At 40.3% G+C, this 14,929-nt stretch overlaps 1 protein-coding gene across 1 annotated transcript in view; it reads right to left on the minus strand.

The window, feature by feature from the left end:
• Positions 1-11,485: 11,485 nt before the first annotated feature.
• The window catches only part of sucla2 (succinate-CoA ligase ADP-forming subunit beta), a 35,043-nt gene continuing 31,599 nt past the window's right edge, over positions 11,486-14,929 (minus strand). The window contains exons 10-11 of the mRNA XM_079253844.1: positions 14,642-14,730; positions 11,486-13,509 (exon numbers count right to left, since the gene is read on the minus strand). Of these exons, the coding sequence (XP_079109970.1) occupies positions 13,435-13,509; positions 14,642-14,730 (164 nt within the window). The 3' untranslated portion in view covers positions 11,486-13,434. The remainder of the gene's footprint in view (positions 13,510-14,641; positions 14,731-14,929) is intronic.

Raw genomic sequence — 14,929 nt, forward strand, 5'->3', positions numbered from 1 at the left:
AGACATCCAAGTTGTTTGTTTACAGATAAATACTTTGTTGACCTGCTGCTGTATTGTTTGATCTGGTCACAAAGTCACTCAGTGTCTGTCTGCTGACCTCTGACAACTAAACAGGAAGATGGGAAGTAGACTGTGACTATTTAACACATCTTACATGTTAATGTCATGCTCGTTTCCACTGGGCGGTATGGTGCACGTCGGTGTGGTTTTTCCAATTTAAAAAGAGCCCATGCAACCAGACTGAACCAGCTGAAGGTCCTTAGGAGATTGGTGCAGTTTGTGCAGAGCTACTGGTGTTACATTATACAGTCTGTTCACTGGAGGACAAAAAAACATCAGTTCTCGCAATGAAAGCATGTTAAAAGGACTACATGGGAGTTCAGTTGCTTTCCTTCACCGTTCGCTTTGCATCTACACCATAATAAGAGAAGATGCATGTCTTTCATTGTTGTTTTTAGTTGTATCACGTTAGGGATTTGGGTTAAATCCCACTTTTCTTTATAAGTTGCTATGGAAACACTGACCTGAGCAGGTTGGGCCATTCCTAATGGTCCCTCTCTAACCCATGCTCAGAGGAAATAGTCTTTACAGTCAGACAAAAGAGAACTGAGGATAAGGAAAAGCAGGACAAAAGGTAAATCTATTGACCTTGCACAAGTACGTTACTGATACATTTAATTTAATTACATCTAATGTAAGATGCTCCCTTGTTGCAGTAACTAACACTAAACTGCATAATAATCCTGGATTTGATGATTTATTGCAGCCTTTTGAGTATCCAGAGACGTATTTCCTAATAATGAAAATACCAGACGGACCATTAAGAATCCTGCAAGGTTCAGTAATGGAGGAAAGTTCTGATATTACCAGCGTGTTCGACATTAAAATTCCTGAAAATGTCCCTGATTCTGGAACTATTAGACATAAAAGATGAAAAGTGGCTTTTTATTGGGAATGAGGGACAGAATGACACTCAGTTATTCTCAGAAAAATTACATTATAATTATTTTTTATGTGCAGCTGTTGCAGTAAAGGCTAAAATGAACCATATTTTACATCGTTTTTTTTTTGTTTCATCTACACAAATGTCCCAGTTGTATCAACAGCATGTTGAAGGTGCCACCTGGCTAACTAAAGCTGCTTTCCTGTTTCAGGAGCCAGATGTTTGTTTCCTGCACTAAATGTGTCTGGTCTTTTATGATGTTATATTTCTACCTCTCCATCACTGCCATCTTTCTTTTATTGAAGGGAAAAACAAATAAAATATGTAACTTTTAGGGGGAACAACAGGAAAAATTTAGAAATGAAGAGGTGGAGCTCAGATTGTGATTATATATTAAATTAAAATTAAATCTAAGGGACAACAATAAAACCCAGCAGAAAGGTTTTTACATGAACAAATTGTCAGTAGAGTCAGTAGAGCCAATAAGCAGGTTTTATTTTGTACTGTGAGATGGGAGAAAGCTCCTCAAGTCAGGGCAAAAGCTTAAATTTGAGTCCAAACAAGCTGTGCAGTGAAACTGTTTCATCAGTGACGCAGAAACTCAGAACTGGTTTCATTAAGCTTCATACAGTAGCGGATGTCATAACACCACCTTATGAAGAATTTGCTCTGCATATATCTGTGTGTCTCTCTCTAACCTGCTCCAGAAAACCTCCTCCATACTCACCCATCTTCTCCTTGAGATGCATTTAAATCAGTGGGCAATTACATGGAAGGTAATCGCCCACTGTTGTTCCTCCTGCTGTTCTGCTGCATGCTGCAAATAATATAGTTTTAATTGCTGAGATTACACAATTAACTGGCAGCCATCGTATAAATATCAGTCAATACTCTGGCTGAAACATTTCTCATCAGTAATAATAATAATAATAATAATAATAATAATAATACGATTTATTTGTGGATGCCTTTCTTGACACTAAAGGTCACCTTACAACATAAAAAAACCAAAAAAAAACAAGCATGAATCATATAGAATCTTATAGAATTTGAGACTGATTTCCTCTAGTTTTTATGATAAATAGAGTTGGGTGTCATCAGCACTTAATAATGCAAGAAACACCAATTTAAACTAATTGGATTATCATTCCGGCCTGTGATGGACTGGCAAGCTGTCCAGGATGTACTCTGCCTCTCGCCCAGTGATTGCTGGGATAGGCTCCAGCCTCCCAGCGACCCTTAATTAGACTAAACGATTAAGATGATGGATGAATGGATGGATGGATGATCATTCCTTTAAATCACCATGTTGTAGGCTGCTTTCAGCTATTTAAATAGCATTGATGCTATTCCAATGCAAACACATCTCATGCTACAGTCTACTTCCTGTCAGAAAATACTTCATGTTATGTGTTTGTAGCATAAAACATACTTTAAACTCCTTATTTGTTGTTTTTTTTTTTGTTTTTTTTTAAGAGTGAAAACTTTGAAGAAATCAGTCGGTTATTACCTCCAATGTAATGCTACTAAACTGGGATTGAACTGAGTTGTGTAAACCTTTTGTTTAAAGCTGTAGTTACTTGCCGTTGGATCACACTGCTGTCGGTTTTGTGTCACATAAAATGAGCGACACATTTGCACCCCTTGTTTCTCCTGCTGTTCTCCTGCATGTTGCAAATGATTGTTTTAATTGCTGAGATCACACAATTAACAGACAGCCATGTATAAATATCAGTCATCGTAATAGTAATAATAATACATTTGTCGGCGCCTTTCTTGACACTAAAGGTTACCTTACAAGATAAAAAAAAAAAAAGAGCGAATTAATAAATACACACAGAAATTAATATGTAATTCACTACCAAGGACATGCTTGATGGTAGCTGAGAAAGAAGAACAGGAGGGGGGACAAGTAGCTGAATGATGTGAGAAAGGGTTGGGATGGATGAATGAAGAACGGCGAATTGTTTTTGAGGATTTGGTGGATGAGGAGATGGAAAGATGGGATCATAGATGGACGGTTACAGGAGTGGCACACCCACTCCTGACCCTCCATGCCTCATTTGCTGAAGTGCTGGGTGGGTGAACCAGGTCTTAGAGTGTAGAAGATAAGAGTATTGGGGTATTGTGAGGTCATGCTGCTTGCTTTTCTGCCCCTTTAGCACTCCAGGATCCACCTGAAAGCTCTGAAGGGTATTCTCGCAATAACTGAGAAAATATGTGTGCAATGAGTGATGTGATCAAAACCTGGCTCCATCCTTCTATTTTCTTTACCGTTACTACAACGGAGGGTCGCGGGGAAGCTGCAGGTGTGTTACGACCTCAGATGGAGTTTGTCCAGGGGAACAAGAGGTGGCAACATGAAAACAATAAAACCAAGAAAATATACAAAAATGAAGACTTTAATTAGGACCCACTTGTCATTACAGAGCATCAGGAGCCACAGAAGTTATTCAAAGAGCTAACCCAAAAGCCAAAACAGGCTCAACAACAAAAAGCATAAAACAAAGCTTACATCTTCAAAGCAATGATCACAAAAAAGGTTCACTAAACACAGCAGTTTCACACCAAAAACACCCAAATAGTCAAGACTGAGTCACTGGCAGTGAATGAGTGGCAAGCTGTGACACAGAGACCCAACCAAACACAGCGGCCCCAAACAAAGAATGATGGCAGCCTTTATTCTGGTGCTTAGCAAAGGTCCAGCTACTCACAGGTAGGTGGGAGTGTGTGTGGGGGTGCCTCAAGGGTCAGTGCTCTGCCCTCTTCTCTTCTCACTTTTCACCTCCTCACGTGGTGCAGTCATAAGTTCTCACGGCTTCTCCTATCACAGTGACGCTGATGACACTCAGCTTTTCCTCTCCTTCCCTACGGATGACACAGCCGTCTCAATGAGAATATCAGCTTGCCTTGCTGATATCTCTGCATGGATGAAGGCTCGCCACCTTCAGCTCAATCTGTCCAAGACAGAGCTCATTGTCTGTCCAGCCAATCCTTCCTTACATCCGCAATTAAGTGTGAAGCTTGACTCTGTCACACTTGTTCCAACGTCTGCTGCCCTGAATCTTGGTGTCATGGTGGATGACCAGTTGACCTTTAAGGTCCATGTTGCCTCGGTTGCCCGTACCCGTCGATATGCTCTCTACAACATCAAGAGAATCAGACCGTACCTGACAGAACACACGACTCAGCTTTTGGTTCAGGCTCTGGTCATCTCACGCATCGATTACTACAATTCCCTACTGGCAGGTCTGCCTGCATGCTCTGTTAAACCTCTGCAGATGATCCAGAATGCAGAGGTTTAACAGCATTCTGGTCTTCAACTAACCCAAATAAGCTCATGTTGCTCCACTGCTAATCGCTCTTCACTGGCTTCCGGTCGCAGCACGCCTCAAATTTAAAGCTTTGCTTCTAGCTTAAAAAACGATAACTCAAACTGCTCCCGTCCACCTTCGCTCCCGTCCACCTTCACTCCCTAATCCAGACCTACACTCCCTCTCGACAGCTACTTTCTACCAGTGAAAGACATCTTGTGTTACCACCAATACGTGGGACTAAATCACTAGCCAGACTCTTTTCCTCTGTTGTGCCACGATGGTGGAATGATCTCCCAAACTCTGTCCGCTCTGCAGAGTCCCTGTCTACTTTTAAGAGCAAGCTGAAGACTGGATGGATGGATGGACGATCATTCCTGTAAATCACCATGTTGTAGGCTGCTTTTAGCTATTCGAATAGCATTGATGCTATTCCAATGCAAACACATCTCATGCTACTGTCTACTTTCTGTCAGAAAATACTTCATGTTATGTGTTAGTAGCATAAAACATGCTTTAAACTTCTTGGTTTTTTTTTATTTAGGTGTGAAAACTTTGAAGAAACATTTCATTTCCAACAGTGACAGTCTAAATTGACCAACAGCCCCCACCATCCCACCCCCCGCCCACCCAGCTCACTGAGTCTGACCAGTCTTATCACAAGTTAAGTAAATGAACTGGTGGTGGTAGCAGCAACAGCACAGCTCCCATAAACTCTGAATCTTATCAGAGTGAGCCAGCTGAGCTGTCTGTGTTCACGCTGCAGGAACTCCATCACTGTTTGCAACTCGGAGGAGATACTGAGGATGAGGAGGAAAGGGGCGAGAGAGGCTACATGAAAGAAGTGAGATGATGGGAAGAAATCATTTATCTGCATATTTTGACGTGATGAAACGGCTCCTGTGAGGCTCCACATCTCTGCTTATACAAGTTAAGTCACTGAGAAATATAAGTTGTCCAGTGTAAGATCATCAGAAGCGCCTTCATCCACTTGAGTGTTCCCAGTTGGGGCTGATTAAAAGTTGAATAAATGTCTTTGAAATAACCAGGTTTTAATTTTCTCCACCAAGATATGAAGGCTCATTAGAAGTATATATATTAGGCTACATAATGAACCACAGTATCATCATTCAACATCGCCGCTGAATCTCTCGGGTTCATATAGAACGTTTTTATGTACAATAGATTTTAACCCATAAGGACCCAGCATGACATATATGATACATCCAGTTTCTGAGATGTTTGGCATCACTTTATGGGGCAAACTGTGTTCAAAATCCTGTGGAACACAATCTGATTTTTGTCTTCTGCTCCATGATGGACACCACAAAGTAGAAGATTACATATCACTCAATTTTCACATATCACGTGGTTATAAATGGTAAATATCCCAAAAAGATTTTGGTACCTTATTTTATATTTCGTTAAAAGGACAAATAGATCTCAATTTAAAAGAAAATTGGATTTTAACTTACCATTTTTATGGGTTTAGGAAATATTTTAGAATATGCTCAACTTAAGAATTTCACTCATTAATCCAGTTTGTCTTGTTTTTAAGCTAATCAGTTAAGTAATCGGAGCATCTTTGATACCATGTCCAACCCTTTAAAGCCCAAGCTAGAAGAAAACTGGGGAGAAAAGCCCAGTTTATTATAATCACAGGTCTTTATGTGGCCCTTTAACAAACTCTAGCTAATTTTTTTGTATTTTTACCATTTTTTATCATATAAGTCTAAATTGTTAGTCTTCTGCTTCCTGTTATCCATAAGGGGGAAGGACACAAGTATCAGATTGTTTTCAACAAGATTTTAAGCAAAGTTTCCACCATAAAGTAATGGAAAAGGTTTAAGAAGCTGTTTATTTCAAATAGAAGTTTACTTTATAGAGTTAAGAGCAGATTTCGTTGATGTTGGCATGCATGCAAGCCAAGACTAGCGTACTTCAGCAGTGTTTGTAGGTAAAAAAAATAAATAAATATTAATGAAGACCAGTCAGAGCATTTCTCCAGCAGCATCAAACTCTGTTTTTTTTATTCAATTTCTAAACACGTTTACATTTTTTTACTGTGGCGCGTGGACTGACTTAACAGCCAGCTGACTTATCTTTGATATGGTGCTTTACTGGAGTTAAAGACACACATAGGAAAAATTCAGGACTGCGTGTGCTTTTACATGCACATATAACAAAAGAAAAAAACCAAACAAAAAAAACTGTCTACCTTTACTGTTTTATTTCACAGATATATGTTGTGGATGCACAATTTACAGAAGCAGACGAAGAATAGTTCAGAAAGAAAAGGTCTTGCTGCCTGGGAAAGTGGATGACTGCTGACTGGAAGGAGGTCTGTGACCTGTAAACACGTTGCCAGGACGACAACCTTTCCATACACATCTGCAAAACCAAAGAAATGGTCGTAGACGTCAGGAAACGCAGAGGGAGGGGTCACTCATACATCAGAAGAGGAGAGGGTCGCCTCCTTCTTGTTCCTCAGTGTGCACAGTAAGTAAGGACCTCCTGTGGACCCCCCACACCACTGCAGCTGTCAAAGCTGCCCACAATGTACTGTTTATCCTCCCCTCAAGAGGATATTGGAGACATTTGGCCTGTCCACTGCCAGTCTGTAGGTGCACCATTAAGAGTGTCTGAACTGGCTCCTCCTCTGCTGAAAGCAACCCCTCCTGTAAGTCTACTGTAATTTGCTCCAGTGCACATCACCATAGACTTCTTCATTGATCGATTGATTGAAAGGACTCCTGGCTTGTCACGTTTTTTTGTGGTTAAAACAAGTCATGACACAAATTCAGTAAAGATTGGGTTGGATGATCCAGCAGAGACCTTCTGCTTACCCACAACAAACGCATCAAAAATATTAAATATGTGTCACCAAGATTGATATTTTAATTTAGCTTCCAAGTGAAAGTTGTGTTATTTCTATGTGCGCCACTGTGCAGTATGGGCAAAATAAACACATTAAAACCGTGTGTTTAAATGAAGTAGTGAGTTAGGGCACCTGTGAGTCTTCAAATACTTAAATAACCTCCATATTTCTGCAAAATTAGTTTTGGCTACAATATTTGCTTTTACTAAAATAGGGTTGATTAAATGAAACCGGTGAACAGAGTCCAGAACAACCTGAATCATCTGTAGCTGCAGGACTGGAAGTCATGCCTGCTGCTGCTGCAGATTATATCCTGGAAGAAAAAGCTCGAGCAAAGATTTCAAAGTGGAGTTTGTGTGCAGATGTGGAGCCAGAAGGGAGTTTTTTCCACGATTTAATTCAGCTTTTCATCTTATCAGTCATCACACAACAATCTCACACTCGGAGGGGGCAGTTATTAAAGTGTTATTTTACCTAGAAGAGCTTAAAGATGGAAGAAAATTTTACACCTTAATTTCACCAAATACTGGAGGAAGGATCTTGTAAAATTAAATATCAGAAAAAACTATTTAAAGTAATTGTGCATTGACAATTGGGTTGCTTTGCTTTTCTTTCAGGTTTTTCCATTTCATTATTCATATTTACACTCATTTTAACTTAAAAAGCTTAAAGAGGGTCAGCATTCAGCAGCTACATCCCAATCAGAGGTTAGCCATTTAGCTTTCCTTTTCCTTTCACATTTATTTCAGAAGTGTTTCCTTTTGAAAAATCAACATGATTCAAATAGGCAACAGTATTTCAAAGTGTCAAACACCCACTCGAGTAATCACTGAACCACTGCGGAGGGCCCACATGACACCATCAGGACCTGTAATCAGAACCCTGCGGAGCACAGCGCAGATGGACGTGTACCAACACCGTTAAACCAGCTAAATGTAGAGCATAACTCACTGTAGGCCAAACAGGGCTTTGTACCGAAAAAACTGATTAAGAAATAAATAATGGGCATTTCCTGTGTGCACTGTACTGCTGTCATCAGCCTTTTCAAGTAAAAACACCCGCAGCTTTCCTCGAGTTGCTTTCAATCCCCGCATTACGCAGCAACGCTAAAATCAGCTTCTGATTTGACAGACATGAGGCATATTTAATATTTAGACCACTTTAGATCTAAGTAAATATTACTTAGACCGGTCACTGCTGGACTAGACAATGTTACAACTTATATTCACTGGCAAAATAATATGAAATCCCCACTTTTAGAGGATGCTCATCCAGTTGTTTCCTTTTAGGCGCTGAGGTCTCACAGCTAGACGCTGGATTGTCCCGCCATTGCACAGCACTATTTAACTAACAGATGAGTTATGTAAGAAAGTCTGTAACTTTCACTTGGGCTTTCAGTTTTACACACTAAAAAACAGACCAAGGGGGAGATATTCATATATATTATATATAAATACAAATGTACTTATTGCATGAAGCAGGGATGTCAAACTCTGGTCCCTCGAGGTCCCCTGTCTCACAGGTTTACATATTTTCCTGCTTGGACACATTTGATTCAAACTAAATAGATATTTTTTATAAGAATTAAATTCTACACAAGCTTATTAATGACTCAGTCATTTAAAGGTGTGCTGAAGCAGAGAGAATCTGTAAGACAGCAGCCCTCCAGGCCGACGTTTGACGTCCACGGCTGAGAGTAGCAGGGTGGATGCTTGGATTTTGCATTTGGGTCCAGTCGGTGGGGTTTAGTGATATCTGGTGGCATTAACTCTAAATTACTACCAAGTTAAAACCTGTCACTTTACTCTCCTCATAGGTTGAAAATAAGCAGCGACATCCGGCTGTAGTGAAGCCAAAAGTTGCAGTTCCCCCTCTCATCCACTAGGGGCTCCAGAAGCGCGTCGGTCTCCGTAGACTCCCATGGGTATTTTCAGGAAACTGTGTTTTAGGACTACATTAAAGGAACGATGTATTTCCGTGAAATGAGTCAATTTGTGGAATAATTTGTTTGTTTTTTTTTTTGTTTTTTTTTGTGGAATAATTTGAACCAAGAAGAGAAAGAATTAACAAAAAAATTGTTTAAAAGGAGAATGAAAAAAATTTTATTAAACAGATATTATGAATAATGTGAGATTTACACAATGTCCAATGTTGTAAGAAAAGCTTAAAAATGAGTGGTAAACTGGGAAACACATGAAAAGGATGTGTTTAGTCTGTGGGATGTCTATACCTGATTAAGTTCTGAAGATTTATTTTCATTTTGCCTAAATTTTTTGGTTTGTTTGATTATATACCGCACTGGTGGTTGGGTGAAAAAGGAGCAGATAATATAAGAATTGACTTCTGCCGATCCTTATTTCATTCAAACTTAACTTGAAGATATGTTTACATTTTAAAATGTTTTAATTTATTGAATGAAATTAACAGATTTAAAAAAAAAAAAAAAAAAAAAAGCTAAAAAGACCAACTTCTCAGCAGAAATAAACGTGTTTACAGCCTGGTACAAAAAAACATTTTAGCTTTAATAGATCAGGTTTACCTTCATGACAACTGTGTGTGTGTGGGGGGGGGGAGCTTTAGCCTGCCTATATTAACTGGCCAGCTCCCATTAGCTCACTCAGCTCTTAGCTACAGGCTGGTTGTAGTTTCATAGATGTTGGTTGTGGGACTGAAGCTGGAGACTCTGGAGACGTTGATGGTGCAAAAGATTCAAGTTTCATTCCGTCATGGACAATACCACACATCCTCTGTAGTCCGTCGTCTTACAGAGGAGTACATTCAGCAACAGGCTCATATCAGTCTGATGTGCCACAGTCAGACAGAGGAAGTCCTTCATCCCCGCCGCTATCAGGCTGAACAACTCTGGTGAGGCGTGGAGAAGAGTGGATGTTAGATCTCCAGGTGGAGGAGAGAGGTCAGTGGAGCTTCTCTGGCTCAGATACTTTACAGCAGATTACATTGTTTATTACATTGTTTATTATTGTCACTAGGTTTTTTTCCACTTGCAATGTTTTAATCTACATATTGATTTTAGTGGGTTTACTTTCATTTCTGACATGTAAAAAGCACTAGAAATCTTAATAGAGTACAAGTACTCTATTAAGTTACTTGAATAGAAGCTGAAGTGTTCTTGAAGTTCCCACTGAAGTATTACAAGTAGTTTATTTTAAAAGTTTTATTCAAGTACTGAAAGTAAAAGTAGTTCATTGTGTTGTGTAGTTATTTAAGACAACATTAAACTTTGTATATCATATTGTTTATGATTTTAAACTTTTAGCCTGACATTCAGAAATCCTTTTACTGAAGCAGTAGTACAGGAACAGTAACATCCATGGAAAAAAACACATATCAAGCCTGTTCATTCCCCTCCATAGCCTTTTCCCCTTCTTAAACCAGTAAGTATACTTTAAATATGTTTTGTTTTTCATGTAAATACGTCTCCTTTCTTAACTTATGGCAACTAAAGGCAAGTCGGTCACTTATACGCTGGTTCTTCTGTGAAAATTAGTCTTGTTGATTCCCCTGCAGCGGATGTGTCCCTTTGGATCCGGGATCCCTCTTCCGAAGACTCTCACACACACACACACACACACACACACACACACACACACACACACTTATATATGGTTATGTTGGTTAATTATAAAGCACAAGAGACATATTATGTTGCTGCTAACTTGCTGTGTGACGCTCCTTCACTCCTGCTCAGCAAAGCTGCCAGAGATCCTTTTGCTAGAGGAAAGAGGTCTCACTCTTTATATTTTTTTTAACTGCCATGAAACAAACAGATGCACTTATATACAGAGATTGTCTATAGCGACACATCGCACTCTAACAAGTATAATGGATATAAATAAATTACCATCGTGTTTTTTTTTCTTTTTTTGCTGTTGTAACGAGTAACGATGCAAGAAAAAAAAAGTATCGGAGTAAAAATATAATAGTGATGCAAAATATGTAGTGGAGTAAAAGTAGAAGTAGGAGAAAAACAGTAATACGTTGATAGAGTAGAGATACAACATTTTACTACTTAAGTACAGTAGTGAAGTACTTCTACTTCGTTACTATATATCTATGTTTATTTTTATATAATCTATTCAAGTATGAAAGTTTTTGTGAATGCATGAGTAGCTGGTGTTCACAATTTCCTTTGGAGTTCTTAAAGTCTATCCATCCCTCTATCTACGTATCCAAGAGGCTCCGTCCATTTTTAATATAAAGTCTTTGGTCCAAAAGCAACAGGTTTTAAGCTTTAGGTTTTCCACGGTGGGTATTCGCTCATGAAGGCTCCCAGCTCTAAGGAGGCGACGTGTCCCAGATAAGAGAAAGAAAAAAACCACGGAGAAATGCTGGTGTTCCCTGCATTTATTTTTCTTTCTTTCTTGCACTCTTTGTGAGGATCATAAATATCTTACAGAACGAGAACATCAGTTTGGTTATTTACAAGATAAAATAAATGAAGTACAACTCACGACGTCTGCTTGTGTTCGGAGCGCTGCAGGAGGACAAAAGGAGGGAAACTACAACCATTTTACAGTCAGGCTGAGAGAACGCAGCCTAACAGGACTCTGACTTTACATGTAGGCAGAAAAAGTGGGAAAAGAAAGTGGTTGCTGTTCTGTGGCGTGATGGCAGAGTGAACAGCTGTTGTCAACAAAACGCACATCTGCATCGCCTTCAAGACAAGAAAACCGCTCAACATGTCCGCAGTTCCTCCTCTGTTTGTATCCATGCTGACATCCTTCCACTCTGACCTGAAGGTTTGTGGGTATGATGGTGTAAACTGGAAAAAGTGCTTTTACATTGGGAGATCAGACTGGATTAGTCAGCTGTTAAAACGTTTCCATCTGGGTTTGTTTTTCTATTTTAACGGCTGTATGAGAGAGTGGAATAGCTGTTCTTGTTATATATTTATATTCAAATAATTCAATTCATTTGTCCGAATAATCGTTCAGGAAGGAAAAAACTTTCAGGCCAACGTGACTTCGTCAGACTTTCTGGTTTTATCTCCTAACAGCAGCAAAAACAAAAGAAGCTCAATTTAAATTAAATAAAACTTCACTTCAGCAGAGAAGAGATCTGACCGACTATAAGAGGAGGAGAAAGCGTTTGCATCGTCCTGCTGTGTTTTTTTATGAACCATCAGCTGAGAAGAAGCGATTCCTCCTCATCTTTTTTTTTTTTTTTTTTTTTTTTTAAATAAAGAAAGGAAGAAACGCGACGCGAACCGATAAATCCCTGCAGCAGCATCTCAGTAACGGTGTGTGTTGCTTGCCCGAAAACTTCCGCTGGAAGAAGGAATTGTTATTTTAAACATCAAAACGTCAGCTGTGACGTTGCCGGTTTTTAATGCGACCACACGAGCTCCACCACAGGCACGCTCATCCCAGCATCAAACTGGGATTGCTGGTGTCGGGGCTAGCGCTAAAAAAAACCCCCAACATAGCCTGAAAACAGCTCTTCCGGTGAACCTGAAGGCTGCCATCTTTCACCAGCTCTGGAAGAAGCAACGCGCTGCTACACGAGTAATGAACTGGTTGATGAACACTTCTGTCTGGAGGAGGTATAGAAATAACCCACAGGGGGGAGGGGAGGGAGGGGAGGGAGGGAAGGAGGGGGGAGCTATTCCTCTGGAACACTTTCTGTCTGAGGATCATTATTAAATCCACGTTGCTGTTTATTGTTGTAAAAGAGAAAGCAGCCGAGGCGAGCTTCAACAAACCCCGCTGTGAGGTGTACGACTTGTTCCTCTGGTCTGACGTCGTCCTGATAGAAGGAAGCCTTGTAACAGTTAAACTAGCCTCTTTAGCTCCTGACTTCCACTGAAATGACGCGACTGAAATGGATTCTTCTGTGTGAAATGATGTTTTAATAATAAACTAAACAAAAATAAAAGCTGCAGCTGCTGCGACTTTTCTCTCATTTTTCCTTTGAAAGAAGCCGGTTTGAGGACATTTTCCCAACAAACGTAGAAGTAAACAGACTGACTGACCGCAAGTCAAGCTCTCAGGGTGGAAGCAATAAAAAGGGGGGAGATTAAAGGTTGGGAGGGGCTGGTTTGTGCGTACAATACAACACTGTCGTATTTCCACCTGGGAGGAGGTGTCGGGTCGAGACAGGAAGTAGATCCCTGAACAGGAAATAAGATGCGATGTGGAAACTGTTCAGTCATGCCATCATGCCACAGAAGAAGAGACTAAACGTGTGTTGTTGAGAGATCCGTCCTACTGTCGGTGAGGGGGAGGTGTCCCAGTGGGGTGACTGGTTTGGGGAGGAGGGAGGAGGAAGAGTGGGAACTCTTAGATGGGCAGCTGGAAGGTGATGTCCACTTGAGCTTCTTTTGCCAAGGAGACGATTTCAGAAAGCTTTACAACCTGTGAAGAGACAAAGTGGGAAGAGTTGGTCGTCTTCTAAAACATGGAACACCCCCCACCCCCCCCAAAAGCATCAAACCCAAACCACCCTCCCACAGCCACACTGGAAGTAAGAAGCTCCTTCATGGTGGGAAAAAAAGAGGAAAAAACTTCCCTGAGTTTTTATTTCCAGAAGAGAGAAGACATTTTTTAGTTCAACATTAAACCTGAGATGTACTCCATCACATGCATGAATTATTTCATTTATTTTATTTAAAAAAAAAAAAAAAAACAAAAAAAAAAAAAAAACAATTTCTTTCCTCGTTTAATTGATCCCAAAAATATGAACATTTGTCTCATGATGTGAGAGAAAAACACTGCAGGGGAAATCATGGATCCTATTTTCTTATTTGTGAACTTTTCACACAATATTCTTTCAGATTTTTCCACCAGATTGAAACTCTTTTTACATATTCTTTCTAAGATATTCCAGATTTCTTGTAGCTGCAAGTCTTCTTTCCTTTCATCCGAGTGCGAGTGCCGCCGAGAGCGCTTGCTTTGTTTACCTGTCAGCTGACCTGTGCAAAGCCCTCTGTTATTATCGCCACTTTCAGATATAAGCAGCTCTCGCCTCAACACAACGAACCTCCTCTGCTATTCTCCGCATGTTGCCATGATAACGCAGCGGTCTAATTCCTGCACCTCATCAGGACTCCTGCTCACTACAGCCAGGTGGGATTGAACACCGGCCTCAGCTGCAGCAATGCTTCTACTTCTCCCAAACAGCGCTCTAGAAGCAACCAAAGTAAAGTAAAATACCAATAAAACATTAAAGAAACTTTTAATTGGTCAAGTTTTATTGAAGATACTCATGGGAACATCAGAAACACCTGCTCCCCTCCTGCATCTACAGCTTTTTTCACTGATTGTTGCTTCATGTTGTAAAACTGAGCTGACATTTCACACACTGCACTGCTGCATCCACACACACACTGCACAGCCCTGCAGGCAGCCACACGTCACACCTTGTTCTCTGTGCTCCTAAAGTAAGCAAGTCAGATTAATGAAGACAAGGTGGATGTCTAAGTTCCTTGTCTGTGTGTGCGTGTGTGTGTGTGTGTGTGTGTGTGTGTGTGTGTGTTAACGTGCGTACCATTTTTGCAGCTTCATCCAAGTCGTCACAGGCGAGAATCTTGAGTGGACTGGCAGCAATCAGAGCTTTAGCATCGTCCACTCTCGTGCCTGAAGAGAAAAACAGACCAGATCTTTTATCAGCCGAGTTTCTGCATGCGGAGAAGCCGCCGTCACCACGGCAACGTCGTCTGCAAAAACACAAAGAGACCCGAGGCTTTAAATTTAGCTCTTCTCCGTTTATAGTCGACAAATTCCAAGAAGTTCCAGAAGTTCTGAGAACTGGTGAGATTGGTTAAATCAGAGCGGG

Source organism: Telmatherina bonti (genome assembly GCF_933228915.1).
Source record: "Telmatherina bonti genome assembly, chromosome: 15".
Lineage (NCBI taxonomy): Eukaryota > Metazoa > Chordata > Actinopteri > Atheriniformes > Telmatherinidae > Telmatherina > Telmatherina bonti.